Raw genomic sequence first — 19,574 nt, 5'->3', positions numbered from 1 at the left:
ATATATTAGCTATTTATCTTGTTATGTTTTTCCTCCGTAACACACCATCTTCCGGCCATGCGAGACAAGGGTGTTACAATCTCAATCCAACCCAGTTCAAACAAAAGTACAATCCAACTAAACCCAACTCAAACCTTGTGAGTTAGGTTGACCAAGTTAAAACATTGATACACCTTTTTACAATAAAACTAAGCAGCTGTTTTAAAAACGAAGTAAAACCGAAATGAGGAAATACAAATAAAACTAACAATTACGTAAGAGAATAAAGCTAAATGTGTTTAAAAATGGCTGAAATTGTGGTATAATTATGAGCATTAGCCAACGTTTAATGTAAATATATTAATTAAGGTTAAAAAATCACATTGTATACATGATATTGAAAGACATTGGGTTCAAATAAACATAAGTTAATTCTAACCTAATACCTACAGTTTGAAAATTTTTACAACTCAATAAGATATCGAGTTACGATTGGGTTGAGTGGGTGAATCGGGTTTTTGACTTTTGTACACCCATGGTACTAGACATGGCCCTATCAGCTCGACCCAGGCCGCTAGTGGACCGACCCCACCCGAGATCGGTTATGGGACCACGGTCACCCGGTCCGGGATTAGTAAGGACCGATTATAGGATCGCGGTTACCCTAACTGGATAAAAAACCTTAAGTGGGAGTCACCATATGCGACAGGACCGGGACCAGTCCGGATTGGGTGGCCTTGGCCTGGCCCGACTCAGGGAACGGTTTTTGGCCATGTGATATTGAGTAGTGATGGCCAAATCGGGCCGGGACCCGTAAAGACCGGTTATGGGACCGAAAATGGGGACCGGTTGGGGTTTTTGGCAGTTTTGTGGGACCGGGACCGGTTATGAACCGGCCTGGTCCGGCCCGAAAATTAAAATAATTTTATAAATAAATGTATTTTTAAATAATTTTATAATATATTTTTTTAAGACGACGTAACTTTAATTATATTAAAATACATTTTTAAAGTGTATTTGAGTGACCAAATTACAAAATTTATAATGTATTAAAAATATATATCATTAAAAAAATTAATTTTTAATGCTCGGACCGGTTGGGACTGGGACGGGGACCGGCGGCCCATAACCGGTTATGAAGAACCTTGATCGGTATTACAATTTTCGACCGGGACCGTGACCGATTATGCCGGGACTGGTTATGGCCGGTTACGAGAAAGTTTGAGACGGAACTGGCCCGGCCCGGCCCGGCCCGGAAACACGGTTTTTGGCCATCACTACGAGTGAGAGTATTGAGACTTGACTTCATGACCTGCAATTGGGCTGGTATCTGGGCCCATTCCACTCGAACATGATCACCTCCTCCACTTTCAAACCCCGCTCTCATGTTACGACTCTCGATTGCGCAATCAGAACCAAAATCCTTGGTTTCAGTCTCTGAAATTTATAATTCGCATCAAAGAGATTTGTTGTGAATCAAACAAAAAACCAATTGAGGTAATAGGAAGAGGAAGATGCGAGGAGAATGTGGAAGGAGATCGGAGATAGAGAATCGGGAAAACTACGCCCTAATTCCTTCATCACTCGTATTCGATCGAATAGAGTATCCTCTCTTCAGCTCTCCAATCACAAAGAGATTGTCTCTCCTCACCGTGGCGCCATTAATTCTCTTCAGGTATTTCTTCTTCTCTTTCTTTTGTACTTTTATTTATTCCAAATTTTTGTATTACACCTTCATTTCAAAAAGGATTTTTTTTACTATATATGTTAAGCACTTGCATATGTGGTGGCACTGGCTTTCTGGGTGTCCTTTGATTCACTTGTATGGAACCACTATGTAGATTCATGACTGCCTCTCATGTGCTAGTGTGCAATTGAAACTCAAGCATATGGAATCATATAGAGGTTTATGATAAAGCCTGCAAATTGCAATATCCGGAATGTCTGGACGAATGCTTGAGTCTATAAATCGCAAAGCCTGAGCTATCAACTATGTTAAGTAACCATCTCATCTATAAGCTAAGTGCAGATTGAGGAATCCACCTTTTTACATAGCTTAAACACTAAGTGCAGCTGTGACTCTAGGCAATGGCGTTCTTGGATCTAGAATAAATCTTTTCGGCTTTTGTTGTGTCAAATCATGGCTTTGTAGCTAGTAGCTACTAAAGGTATTATAGTGATGACAGGATTAGAGAAAAAGCATTAAACTATTATCTGCTTTTGACAGTTCGGCTAGTAGTGAAAGGGAAAATCTATTACCCAAAATTGGTAGATCGCATGCATTTAGCAACAACGGTCTTCAAAAACATATTTATTCCGACTCAGAGGGTGAAATGTGGATCAGTATTAAAAATCATTAATATACAGGTCTTATTGGATGGTAGGAAGTAGGTTTCTTTCATGTGGACTTCAAGGTTCATAAATGAACTCATGCATATCTAAATTTGAACTGCCTTTGCTATAATTTCAATTCCAAGCCATGCCATTTTAGTTCTCCTAGCATGCTTGAACATGATGATTATTCATATACCCACAACTGCTATATACGGTTGAAGATTGTTAACCTATTGGACATCATTGATGTCCAAATGATTGCAAAGATATTAATTACTTCAACAAAAGAATTCCAAAACATTTCAATTAATATTCACATTGACATAAGTAAAACGACAGAAACATTGAATTAATTTAATGTTCAATGACACAACTATTGTCCTCATGGCCTCACCTTTTCTTACCCCTCTTGTTTTATGCCCTTATCTTCTTCTTCACGGAGACCTCCTTGACGACTACCTGTACTTCTGCACATGATTTACAAGTGCCTCTACTCCGCATCTACTTGCAATCCCGCATCTAGTTGCAATCCCGCATCATGTGCAAGAGGTTGTGAATATGTGACATAATGTTGGACATGCTCTTCTATGTGGTACCTGTTGTGGTCGATGGTGTGGAACAACTACTGTGAAGCAACATCGCTTACTATTGAAGTTACAACTTCCTGGAAGTAGGATCTTATCATTCTGTGTTAGTGGACAAATAATGAAAGTTGGAAGAGAGAGACTATCAACCTACACAAGTTTAACATAAATATATAGTTCAAAAAGAGGTGCATTGATGTCAAAACCTCCATTAGGATGTCTCTGACAGACAAGTGGTAGGGTTAGCAGTTGATTTTTTTTTTCTTTTTGAACATAGAGAAGGATTGTGGAATAATTAGACTTGGATAAAAGAAGCAAGTAAGGCAGATAATTCGGTACAATAAAAGAACTCTTGGTGTAGAAGCATAAAGAGATGTGGCAGGGGAAACCTTATGTGTGACTCTTTACTTTAGATAGGAATATCAAGAGAAAAAAATATGTAACAATTTACAATAATTGACAGCTCCTGAAGATTTAGAAACACATTATGACAGAGGATACAAGTCCCCACGTGCACCACATAAACAACAGCGGTATGGTCATTACATAGCTCCAGAATATGTGTTAGGTTACTCTGCTCGCATAGCTTGTTGCATATAGTCTTTGGATAAAAAATGATTGCAACCTCATATTCTATATAGTACTTTTACGACCTACAGTTGAAACTCTATTAATTTGTACTTGATTATTTAATAATCTTTCTTAGATAATATTTTTAATCGGTCCCAACTTGTGGATAACGTGCTAAAGTAATAATTCGCTAAAATTATAAGATAATACATTTTTGATTACTCATATATACCCCATGCAAAGTATAAACAAATAGTTCCTTATATATTACATTGAATGATTTATGAAGACTTCTTGAAAAATCACTCAATTGTCTTTTGTTTTTTTGTTGAAATCACTGTACATTGAATCTCATCTCTAAATTTTCTTATCATTGTTTTTTGGTGTTATTTTTTAAGAAATTATTCAATGTGATTGCTATTTACTGCCTTAATAGCGTTGTTGAAGGGGGATCTATTGTAGAACTTTCATCATCACCTTTATCAGTCCCCACAGCGCCCTCAAGTATTTCTTCATCAGCCAACAACTCTCTCATAAATATAAATTAATAATTATAAATTTATCAGTTAATTAATATCTTGCTTAATTAATAAATTTTGGTTGTCCCAAGGGCATTTATAGCGATTCAATTGTATTTTCTTTTTTAACATTAGAGATCTCATTACTTCCTTGGGATACACTTCATTTGGTGAACTGGTTCTCTACTCTCGAATGCACCTGAGAATGGTTTCATGCGAATCAGTTTACAACTGATGTTGCTATCAACTCCTTTAACACTCTTTTTCCTCGAAGTCCGTCCTTTGAAAATCATTCCAACATCCCATATCAGCTTGTTGTGTGTCTAATACTTTAATGAGCACTGCTATTATGCTATAATGCTATTATGTAATCTTAAGCAACAAATAATTGAACACTGTACCTCAAATTTGGGGAACACATGTGTGTGCTCCTTTTTTATGAATTTAAGCAAAGATAGTTGCAACACCAGAATTTTGGTGTGTACTAAGCACCCACTACTTGGGAAAAGGGTCTTCATGTGAACTTGTAGGCCGGTTTTTTAGTAAAGTCCCTAATGCTTGCATATGATTAGATTCTCCCCTATATTACGTTATTTGTTAGATATTATCGTGGTCAGTATGTTTGATCATTAAATCAGGTTGATTTGACAGAAGGAAGATACTTGTTATCTGGAGCATCAGATGCATCACTTGCTGTTTATGATATTCAACGTGCGACAGACTATGATGGAGGTGGTCTGATTGCTAAGCATAAGCCCATACTACTTGTTGATAAGCAGCATCAAAATGGGCACAAATTTGCCATATCCACAGCCATATGGTATCCAATTGATACGGGTCTTTTTGTCACAGGTTCGTATGATCACCACGTCAACGTTTGGGATACCAATACCACACAGGTATACATATGGTTCTTTTTATCTTCAATCACAGTGTTTTAATTAGCTAATGCTCCTTGTCATCAGTTACCCGTGTCTTAAATTGACTTTTTGTTATAATGTTTTCTTCTTCATAGGTGGTGATGGATTTCAAAATGCCTGGAAAGGTGTATAGGACAGCGATGTCTTCATTAGCCACGTCTCACATGCTTATTGCCACTGCAACTGAAGATGTTCAGGTTCGGCTTTGCGACATGGCTTCAGGGGCATTTTCTCACACGTTATCGGGTCACCGTGGTATGCTGATGGTGTTGCAGACATGTTATACTTATGTTTAAAGATTATTTTTTTAATTATTTCTTGCGAAATCATTGGCTAATGGAAAACCTATGTCTATATGAATAGCTAATATCTTACTCTACCAAGAGGAGAGATGTAGCATTAGATTACCAACATGGACATATATTGGGCAGTGGATATCTCTGCTCTAGAAGGGGATCACATTATATGTTATTGATCGAAAGATTCTTGATTGTGGTTGGCATTGGCCTTCCCTTTTTCTGATATGTATCATTTGTCAAGTCCAGTCTTACCAGATCTTTTTACTTTTTGTTGCTTATACTGTTCTTATGTTTAACTTCTAACACATGAACTATTTAGAAAAGTTCTAATATGAAAAAAAATTGTATTCCTTATCCTTGGTATGATACGCTCTCTAATCTCAGTTTACCCCTTACGGCTTTTTATGATAAAATGTAGTTTGTTGTAGGGCATGAATCCTGTAAAACCCTTCACATGGATCTTGAAAACTCACTTCTTAGTAATTTTGTTAATGACAGATGGCATAATGGCAGTGGAGTGGTCTACTTCTAGTGAGTGGGTCCTGGTGACTGGGGGTTGTGATGGTGCAATTCGACTTTGGGACATTAGACGTGCAGGATGTTTTTCTGTTTTAGATCAATCTCACTCTCAGCTCGGAAGACGCCCGCCTCTACTTGAGCGGTCCACTACTAAGGTTGCGTTCTTTCATCTACACCTACTGAAAAAAAAAAAAAAAAAATCAGGCCTGCTAGATGTTGAGAGTCACACATCTGCATTTACAGAATAAAAGCAACACATCTGTATAATTGTTCAATTAGACTATCATGGATTCATGGTATCATCATAGGGATATAAATCCAATTAAGTATTATCTGTCGATGGTCTGATATCTGTAGAATGGTCTCTTGCATGTGGACTATGGCGGCATGCATGAATTCTTTCTAATTCTCTAGTGTTTGGAGCCATCCCATACTATGGTATCTGCTAATCATGAGAACTGTTGCATCTACAATCATATTTAGTTGTGGACTAAGCTCATTTAACACAAACCAGAAGGCTCATATAAATATTGTCATTGAAGCAAATAAGAAGTTGATAGAAGTAGCGTAGTGATAACAACAATCATAAAGCTTTCAAAATTGAGATAGTTTGGGTAGGCGCAGTCGACTAAAATGAGATGCAGTAGAAATGTAATGAAGTCTTACGAGCCAAAATTGATGCAAAAGCATGAATAATTCCCATCCACGTTTTTCCTATGTAAGCCAAGTCCTTTGGTATATTACCAATAGAACAAAGCCTTTTCTACTTGTTTCACTAATGTTAATATTTTTCTCTCTCACCTTTTCTAATACCCTTCTCATGGGACAAGTCTCCTGTCCTTCCGGGTGCATCCAGGTCAAAGTTGGGAAACATTTGATTGCCTTAGGTTTCACAAGTGTTTTATTTGAACTGAATGGAAAAGTAAAATGATTTTTAAATGCGGTTGGTGATGAATTGGTGACTTGGTTCAGGGTCAATTTTCTGTTCAGAATTAGTCTTTACATTTTTGCACAACTCTGTAAAGGTACCTCATAACAGGATTAGGTGCTGGAAAGGAAAATTCTTGCCAGATATCCTCTATAGTTGCCAGCTGAGATATTCTGCAACTTTTAGCACTCGGTTTTAATATGTGATGAAGAGAAAAAAAAGGAAAGACGTGATCTCCTAGTGGTCATATTTTCATGGCGAGTGGTGTAGGAATGAATGAAATAAACACAATCATAGTACCAGTATCACATTATGATAGTTTATCTTTCTTGTTTTTCTTTCTTTTCCCCTTGAATGTTTTATAATATTTTACAATGCATGAGATTCTAAGTTGTGCAACCTTTATGGTCCTGAGACAAAATTCTATACAAGTAATATGAGTAAGACTTGAAAAGGTTTAATGTTGAACGGATGTAAGGACCTAATAAGCAAACATGTCAAAGGAAATTGGAGACATTGAGAGGGATTGAGTTCTGTGAAGCAGTATCTGATATTGAGTTTTATTGTATGCTCCGTCTTCTTGTCAGGTTTCAACATCTAAGTGCTCTTTGCCAGGCCAGACTTCATCTGCAAAGGCTCGAGCACCACAGAGAAAAGGTTCTTCTGGGAGTGGTTCAAAACACTCTGGTAGCAGTAGGATTCTCAGGCATGCCAAGGGTTCTGCTAAGCAGAGGCTCCATCCAGGGTTGTTGTCTAGTCAGGATCGTGCCACTGCTCATTATGGTGCTGTTATAGGACTGAAAGCGACTGAAGATGGCATGTATCTTCTAAGTGCAGGTTGAGCCTGATTTGCAAAATAGATAATCTTTCTGATCAAGTAGGTTTACTTGTGCGATAAATATTTTCTAAAACGCCTGGTAAGATACATAGGCTTTTGTTTTCTCAGAAATAACAAAACGCTTATGTTATTTCTAGTTTTAGGTTAATACAAAACAATGGTACATATTGCTTGCCACATCATCCAGAATATGCTAACATTTCATGTAGGTGTTTGATTACCATGGTCATCTTGTAAGGGCCATTTTTTTGACAGTAGGTGGTTAGGGTTTTGGTGGGTCATGATTTTTGAAGCCAACCCTAAACATTTGTATAATCCTTTCTGGTACAATTTATTAGCATAAGAAACTAGTTCATTAATACTTGGGGCATGGGTGTGATTTCTCAAGTTAAGCATGCTTATAAGTACATTATAAGAGATACTGATATGGTTTGTCGGGAATAAATGATTCAGCGCTTTAAGGACTGCAATTTTTGTGCTTACAAGGAGAAGCACCTAATTACATTGTAATCACAAATTTGTGGAATCCTTGGAAATGCTTAAGTCATTTTTTAACCTACCAAATCATATATACTCTCCTAATATGTACAAGTACACATGGTTTTAACCAAATCACAAAAATTCTGTACGTGTTTGTATAATATTAGTGCTTCTATGGAAACAACTTAGGTGTTATCAGCTCACACTACTAATCCCCATCCTCCATTTTATGGGCCCATAACTATTCTCCCTGCATCAAACAAATGGGACTTATGATCACATCTTTGTCTCTCCTCAAACCATTCAAGACAATGAGCATGTTGACTATTATTAGTTTATAGTAGATTTGAACAGCAAATCCTTGTTTTATGACAAGTTTTATACCTCAAATAAGTGAAGAACTGTTGGTTCTTACCTTGAGCAGTATGGTCTCTCACTTCAGAAGGAGTGCTTTATCAGCTTAAGTCTGACTTAGTGGTGCCAGTGCTTGATGTACTAATGGACCAGAAAAGCACTTTGTTTCAGTGAATGGCTGAATGCAAGGTCATTTTTTCCAGCAAGTATCATGATGTCAGTGCTGACTGTTGAGGGCTAAATATATCCACAACTCGATTGATGCTTAATTTTTGCAATATGTTTTAAATTTTAGGGTCTGATTCAAGGTTAAGATTGTGGGATATACAATCTGGCTGCAATACACTTGTGCACTTTGAGATTGTGCGACTACAAAGTAGCAAGGCAATACAGTTGGCTGTGACTCAGGATTCAGCCCTTGTCTTTGTTCCATGCATGACATCTGTAAAAGTACGTCACTTGACACTCTTTAGGTTTCTTGAAGAGTAGAAAACAATAAAGTGAAAATGAGTGTATATATATATAGATATATATTATGTATGTATGTATCTTTAACCAAGTTTTCTGAATGCTCCAGGCATTTGATGTGTGGACGGGGAAGGCTAGCATGACTCTTCACGGACACTATGAGCATGTCAATTGTTGTTGGTATGGTGCCCATGATCAGGTATAGTTCTCTCTCCTCCACTCTGTGACCTCATATGTATGTGCTTACATTTTTCTTACTTCGTACTTTGCAAGAGAAGTACTTTTGGCTCTCTATTTTAATTATCATTCCCACACAAGATAATGAATGTACATGCAGTCAGTCTAATACGACACAAAGTTATTCGAGTAAAGAGGTTGAGTGATTTAATATACTGACACAAAGAACACAAATTTAGGCAGGAATTGGATTTATAAATTCGTGAATGATAACAAAACCAAAGCAACTCGGTAAATCATACTCAAAAGTAGGTTCTGGGAACAGTGAGATGTACTCAGACCTGACCTCTACCCCAACAGGGTAGAGTGGCTGTTCCTGTGAAGATCCTTGGCTTGTGCGAGAGTTTGAGCATATGGTGAAAGAAGCACGGATAAAAAATAAGAAAAGTCGACGGGTAGGTGGACTGAAAACATGCGAAAGGGTAGGACAAGCAGATGAGACACAGAGCAAATAGGTCAAACAGCACATCTCTAGCCTACATTGCTTGCCCTCTATCCCTGACTTGTCTAACTCCCTTGTGGCCAACCATGTTGGCTACAGTCCCTATATCTAGTATGCTATCCTAGTCCTCCGTCTCTGAGTACTTCTATTAGAGGTCATGTTCTCGGAAATATCACGGCCATGTCCAACCTCAATTGCTCGTTCCACATCCTCCTTGGCTTATCCAGTTACCCCTCCTTCTCACCCCCTCGATCATCACCCTTTCTACTCTTCTCACCGGTGTTGTCTTCGGCCTCCTATGAACGTGCCCAAACCAGAGCAGTCTCTCTTCTCTTAATTTATCCGTTAATGGGGCAGCTCCTAGCCCAAAAAAACTTCATTCTGAATTTTGTTTAACCTGGTCCGACCACATGTCCACATAAGCATCCTCATTTTCGCAACTTCCAACTTCTTCTCAACGGCCTTCTTTGTGGCCCAACATTCCGACCCATACAACATAGCTGGTCGGAATGCTACCTTATAAAATTTGCCCTTGAGTTTTAGTAGAACCTTCTCGTCACACCACACCCCTGTGGCAGCTCTCCGTTTGAGCGACCCTGCTTTCATGTGATTCGTTTTGTCTTCCTCTCCCTTTTCCACTCTTTGGATTATGGAACCTGGATACTTAAAAACTGTCCTTTTAGTGAAAGATAGGGTTGATAAAGCTTTTGTTTAACCTTATTAATTCAGGATTTTGGTTGAACAATTTTAAAATCTTTACCATGAGATGATGGAATTTTTTATATTGAGTTTACCTAATTCCCAGTCAAAGTCCTTAGACCTTGAATGTTTGTGTGAAAGTGAAAGTCTTTATATCATTTCTAGATGCTTTGTGCTTGATGAAATTCTTCACCCTCAAGCGCCCTTGCTTTGTAAACACGGCTTAACCATACAATTCTACTATGGCTCGTTAATCCAGCTGACTCAATTGATTTGTGGCATGCTCAATTAACGGAAGACCAATTTATTAATTCAACAAGTTGATTAAACTTAGATCTTTTAGGGGAATATGACTCCATATAGTCCTAAATTATCCATGTTCAATCACAAACTAGAGCAAGAATATGTATGGTGAACAAAAAGTAACATACTCTCATGATAATATATTATAAGAAAAATATGGTTCACACGAGGCTCATTGTCAAAAGGGTTAATCTCAGATATTTACTCCATTAAAACAATGCAGATTAATCGAACACTTCATTGCATCTCTTTGAACATGTGCTTGCAATCAATTCTCTCCACACACATCCCGATGGTGGCAGTATGGTGATGGTGGTATGAAATATGGAGAGGATTCGAGATGCAGGGGGTTATATTATGAGAGGAAAAGGGTCTCGTGGTGTGAGCTCTTTTGCATTTGTAGTGATCTAGAAAGGTGTATATCTAAAATAGAATTAGAAAATAAGGGTTGAGGATTGTTATGGAAATGATTGGGTTGAATTAGAACTAATGGTTTTAGAAGATATGGCATAAAAATATTAAAGATAAAGCACCAAAACCTGGAGCATAATCATGAAATTTGACACAAATCTTCATGTTAATCTTTTGAAACTTGCACAAACAAATCCAACTGTCAAAATTCCTACTAGGGCACATAGTTGTTAGAAGTGCCCCTGAGGCGTGCCTAGGCTCTGAGGCTCAAGGTCTTGGGGCTTTTTTAAAGTCAAGGCTAGGCGTATTCACGAGGCTCACTAAGCCCTGCGCCTTGGCTGAGGCGCCTTGTGGGTCTAGACGCGCCTCATAGAGAGTCATTAAATACAAAGTCAAACCCCAATATTAAGTTTTCTCATCTTCTTATCTCCTAGACTTCTTAAAAAAGAGATATTAAATAGATGACATAAGTCAAACCTAATATTAAATACCCAGTTCTTAAAACTTCAAGCCTCTTTCTCGATAATTACCCAGACCTTAAAACTTCTTCCTCATGGCTCACGCTTTAAAACTTCTCCCTTCTGCCTTTATCGAAGTACTGCTGATTGTTGCACGGTAGTACTTGCTACATATTTGAGTTGTGTACAACTGTGTCTGTGTGTGTGTATATATATACTCTTTTTATACGTTGCGCCTCACATTCCTGAGGTCTGCACCTCATGCCTGCGCTTCACACCTACGCCCCGGGACCCCTTTATGCCTAAGTGTGCCTTGAGCCTTTAATAACTTTGCTAGGGTGTATGGCTAAGCCATCACTAGGCTATTGGTATGCTAGAGGTCTTCAGCCTTTGTTTAAAGTTAAGGAACCAACACTTGTAAATATGCCTCTGCCTTGGTGTTGCTTACATTCATCTATTGGAATGTTCGTCTTTGATGTAATAGGGTATTCAATGTAGCAATACATTTATGGCCTTTAGGTTTTCTATCATGGAGCTCTTTCCAGCATATACTACACCCTCAAAATGCCATGCAACTTCACCCTATTAATTGAACTTTCTACTTGATAGTTAATAAGATAAAAGTATGCTATGGTGGACAGCTCTTCTGTTCATCCAATTTTCATTTCAGATTCAGTCCCTAGAACTCAAAAATCTAATAGCATTGAGAAATATATAAATATGTTCCTTGAAAATATGCACAACTGTAAAGTACAAAAACCGTTCCTGGTCATACACCCATTCTGCACTTCCAGTCACTTGGACATTTTTTTATACTTCTAGTCCGCCAACTCCAAATGGACCAACACTTTCAGTCCAAACATAACCCTTGTCCTTTTCTGTTAGATGTGTTATGAGCCAGACATCACTTTTTTTAAGGGAAAACATGTCATGTTATTGGTGCATGTTAAAAAATAAATAAATAAAAACTAAACCCTAAAGGCTTTTCATTGACATGTACATATTTCATTTGTAATCAGGCATTTCTGTCCTTTAACGGAGGCAAACTAATGGTTCTGTTAATTTTGATCGGGCACTGTTGTCCATTTGGAGTTGGTGGACTGAAACTGCATATTGGGCATACATTGACATAAACGAGGCTACGAGAGGCTTGTGTAGACACATTAAGGCTCAGCTAGGACATGTCAAAGTAAACATATCCATGTTTATAAGATTTAACTGTTCATATATATTCATTTGAAGATAAGGAATTAATGATCACTTAAATAGTCATATGTCTATAATCTATATGAGCTTTGTATTTCTCAAGACTGAAAATTCAGTTAAGATTTCATGTCCGTGATTCATTAGAATTGCATATAAGCTTTCCTTAAGTCTACCGAAACAGTCTCCATTCCAAAAGAAAACTGACCAATAATTTGTATCAAATACATATGAGCAAGCTGCATTTCTATTGTTAAAGCACCTTCTTCCTCCCAAAATAAACACAACAATTCCTATTCTTGTGATGTCCCAAAATAAATGAAATGTTTTTATTTTTCTAAGATAACCTCTTTTTCCCTATTGGCAATCGTTACAAAATATTGACAGCCCTTGATATTGGTCCACACGAACTCTTTTATCTTGTCACAATGAAGGCTCATTTTAGATAGTTGACTAATACTCAAACTCTTGAATCAGACTACGAGTCTAGTTGAAAATTACATTTATGATAGATTTCTCGTATTTTTGTTTGTCACCCTTTGGAAGGGGAGGGCATATCATGTTCCTCCGCTACTTTTTGTATCTGATTCATCATCTCTTTTTATGAATTCTTTCAAGTTTCAACTAGAAAAAGAAAGCCCTGCTATTTTCTAATAAAAGTTTATTCCATCACAGGAACTATACACAGGTGGTAATGACAGACAAATCCTCATTTGGTCTCCTCCCAAGCTGATTTCTGAAGATGTGGTATGTCTTTCCAGTTCCAAACCAAAGAACAAATACTTGCATAGACTCTTTGTCTAAAAATTAGACTCCCACCGTGCCATTAATTATGAATTTGAAACCATTGGGGTAGCTCAACTGGTTAGACATTCCCGTTTGAGGTTTTCCTTGCTGGTAACTTACCACTGTTACTAAAAAAGTATAACGAGTACTCGGAGTTTGTAACTAATGATATATGGTTTTTGTTGGTTTAGGATGAAGGGGATAGAAGAACAGGGCAGCCTCTGGCAGTTGACCAGGATAACTGGAGTGACTGAATCCATTAACAGCTATTGCTGCATTTCCACTTTCATGATCGAATTAATCTGTATGTATGTAGTTACGTATTCTACATTATGTATGTTAAAGGTGTTGGGAGTTATTTGGATTAGTACTGGTTTTGGGCTTCCTTTATATCATATGTACATTTCCAGATATTGGGATTTGTTTTACTGGGCTGTGATTACCAATGTATCATATCGGTTGATGTTCTTTTTACCAAACAACATAAGGGCAATGGAGGGAAGTATTCGTCTATTGAGATAGATAGAGGTAAGGTCTGTATATATTACTGAGTTTGTCTCATGACATGGCAGAGGACTTGTCTTCCAAAAAAAGCTGTGTGTCGAACTTCAGCCCCTTCGAGTTGGCCACGTGGCAACAATGATTTCATTTCAATTGTGTATAGAGGTGGTGGTGAGACAACTGTTTTATGCTAAAAAAAGCAACTCCATTATAAAATGATGCTCGTCTTCAGTCAAGATGATGAAGCCATCTTGGACTCATTTGTTGCTGCCAGGTATTTCATAGATTAGAGGATATGCATCACTCTCTTTCTCTTTCTCCGATCCCCATTTGTCTTTTACACCTATCTGTGAATACATATGTATTAGTAAGTTTCATATAAGAATAATATTTATTTAAAAAAAAAAGGAGAACCGTCGAGTCACATGTTATTTTTACACTAGCATCAAGTACAAAATCACATGTAATTCACGCGACCTTACCATGCGACCTTGCCGCATGGCCATAGTCTACACAATTTTTTGGTCGTCGATGTAAAATCAAATGTGATTTTGTACGTAATTTAGCCATTATCTTATTTTCTTAAATAAGTGTTATTTTCGTATGAACTTCCTCCCTCCTCTCTCTCTCTCTCTCTCTCTCTCTTTATATATATATATATATATATATATATAGGTAGGTTCAAACGAGAAACTAAATATTTTACTAGGAGACGATAAATTTCAATATCATATATGATTACATGTGTGATATACAAGCTTAATTATATATGATTAAACACATGTTGCATTAACAACATAGTCGCTTAGTCATATATGATTAAATATATCCAAAGGAGTGTCATCATATATATATATATATATATATATATATGTGTGTGTGTGTGTGTGTGTGTGGGGGGGGGAAGGTTCAAATGCAAAGGTACAAAGGGAAGGTCCATATGTAAATCATTGGTAAAGTGAAATGTTGGCTCACATGCATTGTTTCGAGCTTACCAATGATTCACATGAATCTTCGGTTCGTCCCTTCTTAATCTTTTTACTTCTCACTTGAAACTTCACCTACTTATGTATACACACATATATTCATGTATATATTTATGTAAATATATGTGTGCGTGTGAACGTATTTTGTTGCATTACAACTTGCAACATGAACATGTAACGTAATCAATGACATACACGAGTATATCTACTTTCCAAAAACCGTGTTATACCAATAGTCATGTCAATATGCCTACGCTACATCAACTTTTTTGATATTTAAATACGTGAGGAAGAAAATTATTTCTACGCTTGAAAAAAGAGTTTGAAATTCGTGAGAATGAGTGTAAAGTTGCCCAATGATTTTGATATTCATGCTTAAGAATTCCACTTCAACTATATACAAGTGCAACGACATATCTTGTGTGGCTTACACAAAACCACCCACCAACCTCCTCTTATCTCATTGCATCATTAAGTCACTTCCTTGTAACTTGGATAAACTTTAGATAAATTAATTCAATATTTTTAAACTGTCACCGCCTCCGTAAGTAGTAATTTTTCGGAGGGGTCAAAGTTTAAAAAAAGAAGTTTCTAAACAAAATCCGCAAGTACAAGGACTAAATCTATAAATTAGTGCCACACACGGACCTTTATCTAGTTTACCGATTTGCTCCATGCATTTGCGAACCACGTTCAATACCCTCTTTTTACATTTGTACCTTCTGCAAATTGAGGAGGTGCCACTTGTGGAAGTAATGATATTTTTGAAATTTGGGGAGAGAAATGACTAAGAAATGAATCCAAGGCCTGAAAGTGTTTATTTCTATTAGTTTTCCTAATGGTTAATATCGAGAATCATAAAGAATGAACCATCAGATTATGGACAGACTGGCATTTTATGAAAAGTATGTAAGCGTATATTTTTTAGAGGGAGAAACCATAGAATTTAATAATTATTATGGTATAAAAAGGAGATTTAGTATATATCAGGACTCAGGATCTACATAGTCTTTACATATTTTGATGAATTGATGTTACAGGCAATTGCACGTGCATAAATCTAAGATAAAATAGTATGATTGTTAATGTCTATAAGGAGGATCACGAGCACAGAGGTCGGTTCTGGGGGTGTGCTAGTTGTGCGGATACATCGGACCTTTGATCGCCCATGGTCATCTGATACTTTTTAATGTTACATATATTACAAATTAGAATATAAAGCAAAAAGGTACATATTAGCAAATGAATTGAATGACAACTAGTCTGATAAGTTGCTTTCTAAATGGTCGTTTACTAAACGCTTATTGAATAAACGCTTATTAATATGACTTATCTTACTGTTTGAGTATGAAAAGAGCTGAGAATCTAACTTGGTAAGAGACAACAATGACCGAGAGTCTTACTCGGTAAGTAAGGGAAAATACTTTTACCCAGTAAGCGCTTATCGGTTTAAAATGCTTACCAATAATCTATTTTGATAATTGAAAATGTTATACAATAAATTAAAGACGATCTCTTGTTAATAAACGATTACCCAATAAACATTTATTCAGTAAGCATTTGATACATAGGTCCTAAATAAGCTCAGAAGCAGGGTTCGAGCCAACACCCTTTATGATATTTTCCCAACCATTTATTTTTAAATATAATTTAAGATATTATATTATAATTTTATGATTTAGTTTTTTCTTTCTACCGGTCTCTTTAGGATTTATCGCTTTTTCTTCATGATCCCTACTAAACATTATAATATTTTGTAGGGATGTTTAGGATTGTTTATAAAAATAAGTTATTGACTTATTTCAGTGCAATACCGGTAATGAGTATTTTTGAGTGTTTGGATAAACAGCTTATAACGGTGCCAAACCGGTAATAAGAAGTTTTTGAAGAAGTTAAACCCTTATAACTTACAATAAGTTGATAAATGATTTTATAGAAAAACATAAGTTGTTTCAAATAAGCAATTCCAAACACCATCAATAAAATTTAAATTTTTTTCATTTAATTTAATTTAACAGATTAGATATTATTATTTGTAATTAGTTTCTTTCTATTTTTTTACAGTTGAAAACTTACGATCGTTTTCGTTCTAATTTATGTTAAACTTTTTATCCCTTTATAATATAACTCATAATTTTTCACAAATATCATGTCAAAGAAACATATCCAATCATAATTAAGAAACTAAAAGTAACAGTTTATTTAATTAATATCTGATTTAGTTGTTTCTAAATCTATTTCAAAAGAACATATATATATATATATATATATATATATATATATATAGAGAGAGAGAGAGAGAGAGAGAGAGAGTTTGTTTCAAATACAATTCATCGCATTTGTACAACCAATGCAACCCAATAAATTAAGATATTTATGGAAATGATGAGAGTTCATTTATTATGATTTAAATATTTATAGAAGATAATAATATGGGTCATTAATTATGATCAATACATTATATTAGGAAATAATCAAAACTTATATGAAATCACGTATTCATCAAATGAAATGAATGGTTGAGATTGAGTTGTATTGGTTGCACAAATGTCAAGGGTTGTATAATAACTAACTTATATATATATATATATATATATATATATATATATTTCAATTATGATGAACGGTCATGTCCCGAATGGTATCAGAGCCATGATTTATGTTCATAGGGAGGTAATGAGTTATGATATTTATGTTAATGAATTTGTCCTAGAGATGAGTTTGTTCCATAAGAAAATGAAATTTTATAATGAKAATTGGATATTAGCKTTGGTTAGCCTTAGACGTTGGAGTAGCGTAAGTCACGCACCAGGGAGCGTAAGACGTGCAGCCGTACCAGTCTAAAAGAAAGCCACTAATAGCTCAAAGATCATTAGAAAAATCTAATTTTCTTAGAAGAACAGTACTCAAATCTAAGCACAATTGAGTTAATATAAATAACATAATGAATTTATTCCCTAAAAGACATAATTCTGGCAATGAAATCAATGAAGAACAAGATCTTCATTTAAATTCATCAGAAATTCATATTAATGATATAAAACAAAGTTTATTAGACTGGACAATTCCAAAACAAAATATTAATACAATTTATAAAATAGGTCATTTTGATTTTTTTTCAAGGTTATTCAATTAAAGCAACAGAACAAACCTTATCAATTAATAAAGATTATGAAAATCTTAACCTTTTATCAAAAACTGTTATAATTCAACACAGAAAGAAATATAAGTTCTTACATGTTGGGGTTAGTTCAAGTAACAATCAAACCACTATTTAGACTAGGCATAGATGCCGCTGTCCTTTTAATTCTAAGAGATGCTAGACATACTAATTTTAAGAATTCAATATTAGCAATGGCAGAAACTAATATTTCTAATGGTCCAATTTATTTCAATTGTTATCCTAATTTCTCAATAGGATTATTTGATCTAAATATTCTAGATACTTTAGTTTTAACAATTAAAACTAAGAATTTAGAATTCAAAGAAGATACCAAAGCTGTCGCAGTTATTTATCGAATTTGTTACAAAACTATGTCTTCAACAATCGAGCCAAAGACTAAGATAGCAAGTCCAAAAAATAAAACCATAATATTTGAATCAAATCCCCTACACACTAAAGTTCAAATTCCAAAACGTCTTAAATGGAATGAAATTACTCAATCTTGCAACTGGAATCTCTAAAATATTCATCAACCTAAACAAATAGAAAGTTCTAATCAACACTCAAATATTACTGAACATGAAGATGGGTCAATAAATATTAATTTTGAGTCTTTTCCATTTGTTCCAACAAGATTTTCTATAAGATCAACCAGTAGCGTTGATATGAAAACACCTTTGATTTCAAAATCTAAATCTTTAAGATATGTAGACTTCAATACAAATATTCCAAAACCAATTTATCAAGAAAATGATTCTGAAGGATATAGTCCTACTCGTTCAGAAGTTTTATCTGAATTAAATAATTTCAAAAATTAATTATGAGTAATAAAATTCAAGTATGTCACGGATTTTATGTATATCATATAAGAATGATTAAACAAGAATGGAAAGCCCTAGAAGTAAGTCAAAATCATCTACACAAATTAAGAAAAAATTTAGAGCATCTTCTAAAATATCAAAATAGATTAAATCAAATACTTTATGATCCTTATTTTATTCCAAATATCTCTCTAATAAAAAAAGAACTAGAACAAACAGAAATACATATAAATTCAGTTGAAAAAGATATAGAAATAACAAAAGAAAATATCAAAAGATTTTTCAAGAATGTTAAAATACTTTCATCTCTCTTAGCTGAAAAAAATTATTAAATGTCTCAATCAACAATTAATATGCAATATCTTTTCAAAAAAATTTATGCTGATCATAATAAAGAAAAACGTGAGTATTATTATAAAACAATTAATAATTCAAATAAAGAATTTTTGCATCAATTAGCATGAAGAAAATATATTAATCAAAATGATGTTCATATAACATTTTTTGAATGGTATGAAATGTCTTGTAGACAAAAAGGAATACCTAATCATTTCCTTTTAATTAATAATTCCCCAAAAATTACTCAAGAATATAAACATATAAAAAATAATACAAATATCATAAGTATTCATCCACCAAAAACATCAATACTAATTCAAAACAAATATGTAGCTACTTCTCTTGTTAATGTTACAGAAAATACAACTAAAGATGAATTAATCAAAAATATTGCGTATCAAAATAATTATTCAAATGAAATATTAAGTACCATA

The 19,574-nt window shown here is 35.1% G+C and overlaps 1 protein-coding gene across 4 annotated transcripts; it reads left to right on the top strand.

Moving 5' to 3' along the window:
- Positions 1–1,382: 1,382 nt before the first annotated feature.
- Positions 1,383–13,805, top strand: LOC112510007 (WD repeat-containing protein ATCSA-1-like). Of its 4 annotated transcripts, XM_025115252.1 has the most exons (10): positions 1,401–1,654; positions 4,624–4,717; positions 4,838–4,884; positions 5,001–5,160; positions 5,703–5,878; positions 7,239–7,488; positions 8,619–8,773; positions 8,901–8,990; positions 13,220–13,291; positions 13,522–13,805. In XM_025115252.1, exons 1-10 carry the CDS (start codon positions 1,505–1,507, stop codon positions 13,582–13,584), a joined length of 1,257 nt encoding a protein of 418 aa, XP_024971020.1. In that variant the 5' UTR covers positions 1,401–1,504; the 3' UTR covers positions 13,585–13,805. The 4 variants fall into 4 exon arrangements, with proteins under 4 accessions (XP_024971019.1, XP_024971022.1, XP_024971021.1 ...); XM_025115251.1 differs by having other exon boundaries at positions 1,383–1,654; positions 4,624–4,884; XM_025115254.1 differs by lacking the exons at positions 8,901–8,990; positions 13,220–13,291; positions 13,522–13,805 and adding an exon at positions 8,394–8,512 and having other exon boundaries at positions 1,383–1,654; positions 4,624–4,884; positions 8,619–8,709.
- The last annotated feature ends 5,769 nt before the right edge of the window (positions 13,806–19,574 follow it).

Source organism: Cynara cardunculus (genome assembly GCF_001531365.2).
Source record: "Cynara cardunculus var. scolymus isolate 2C chromosome LG 3, CcrdV1, whole genome shotgun sequence".
NCBI lineage: Eukaryota > Viridiplantae > Streptophyta > Magnoliopsida > Asterales > Asteraceae > Cynara > Cynara cardunculus.
The sequence above is the reverse complement of the archived record's forward strand: the minus strand, read 5'-3'. Positions and strand labels throughout refer to the sequence as shown.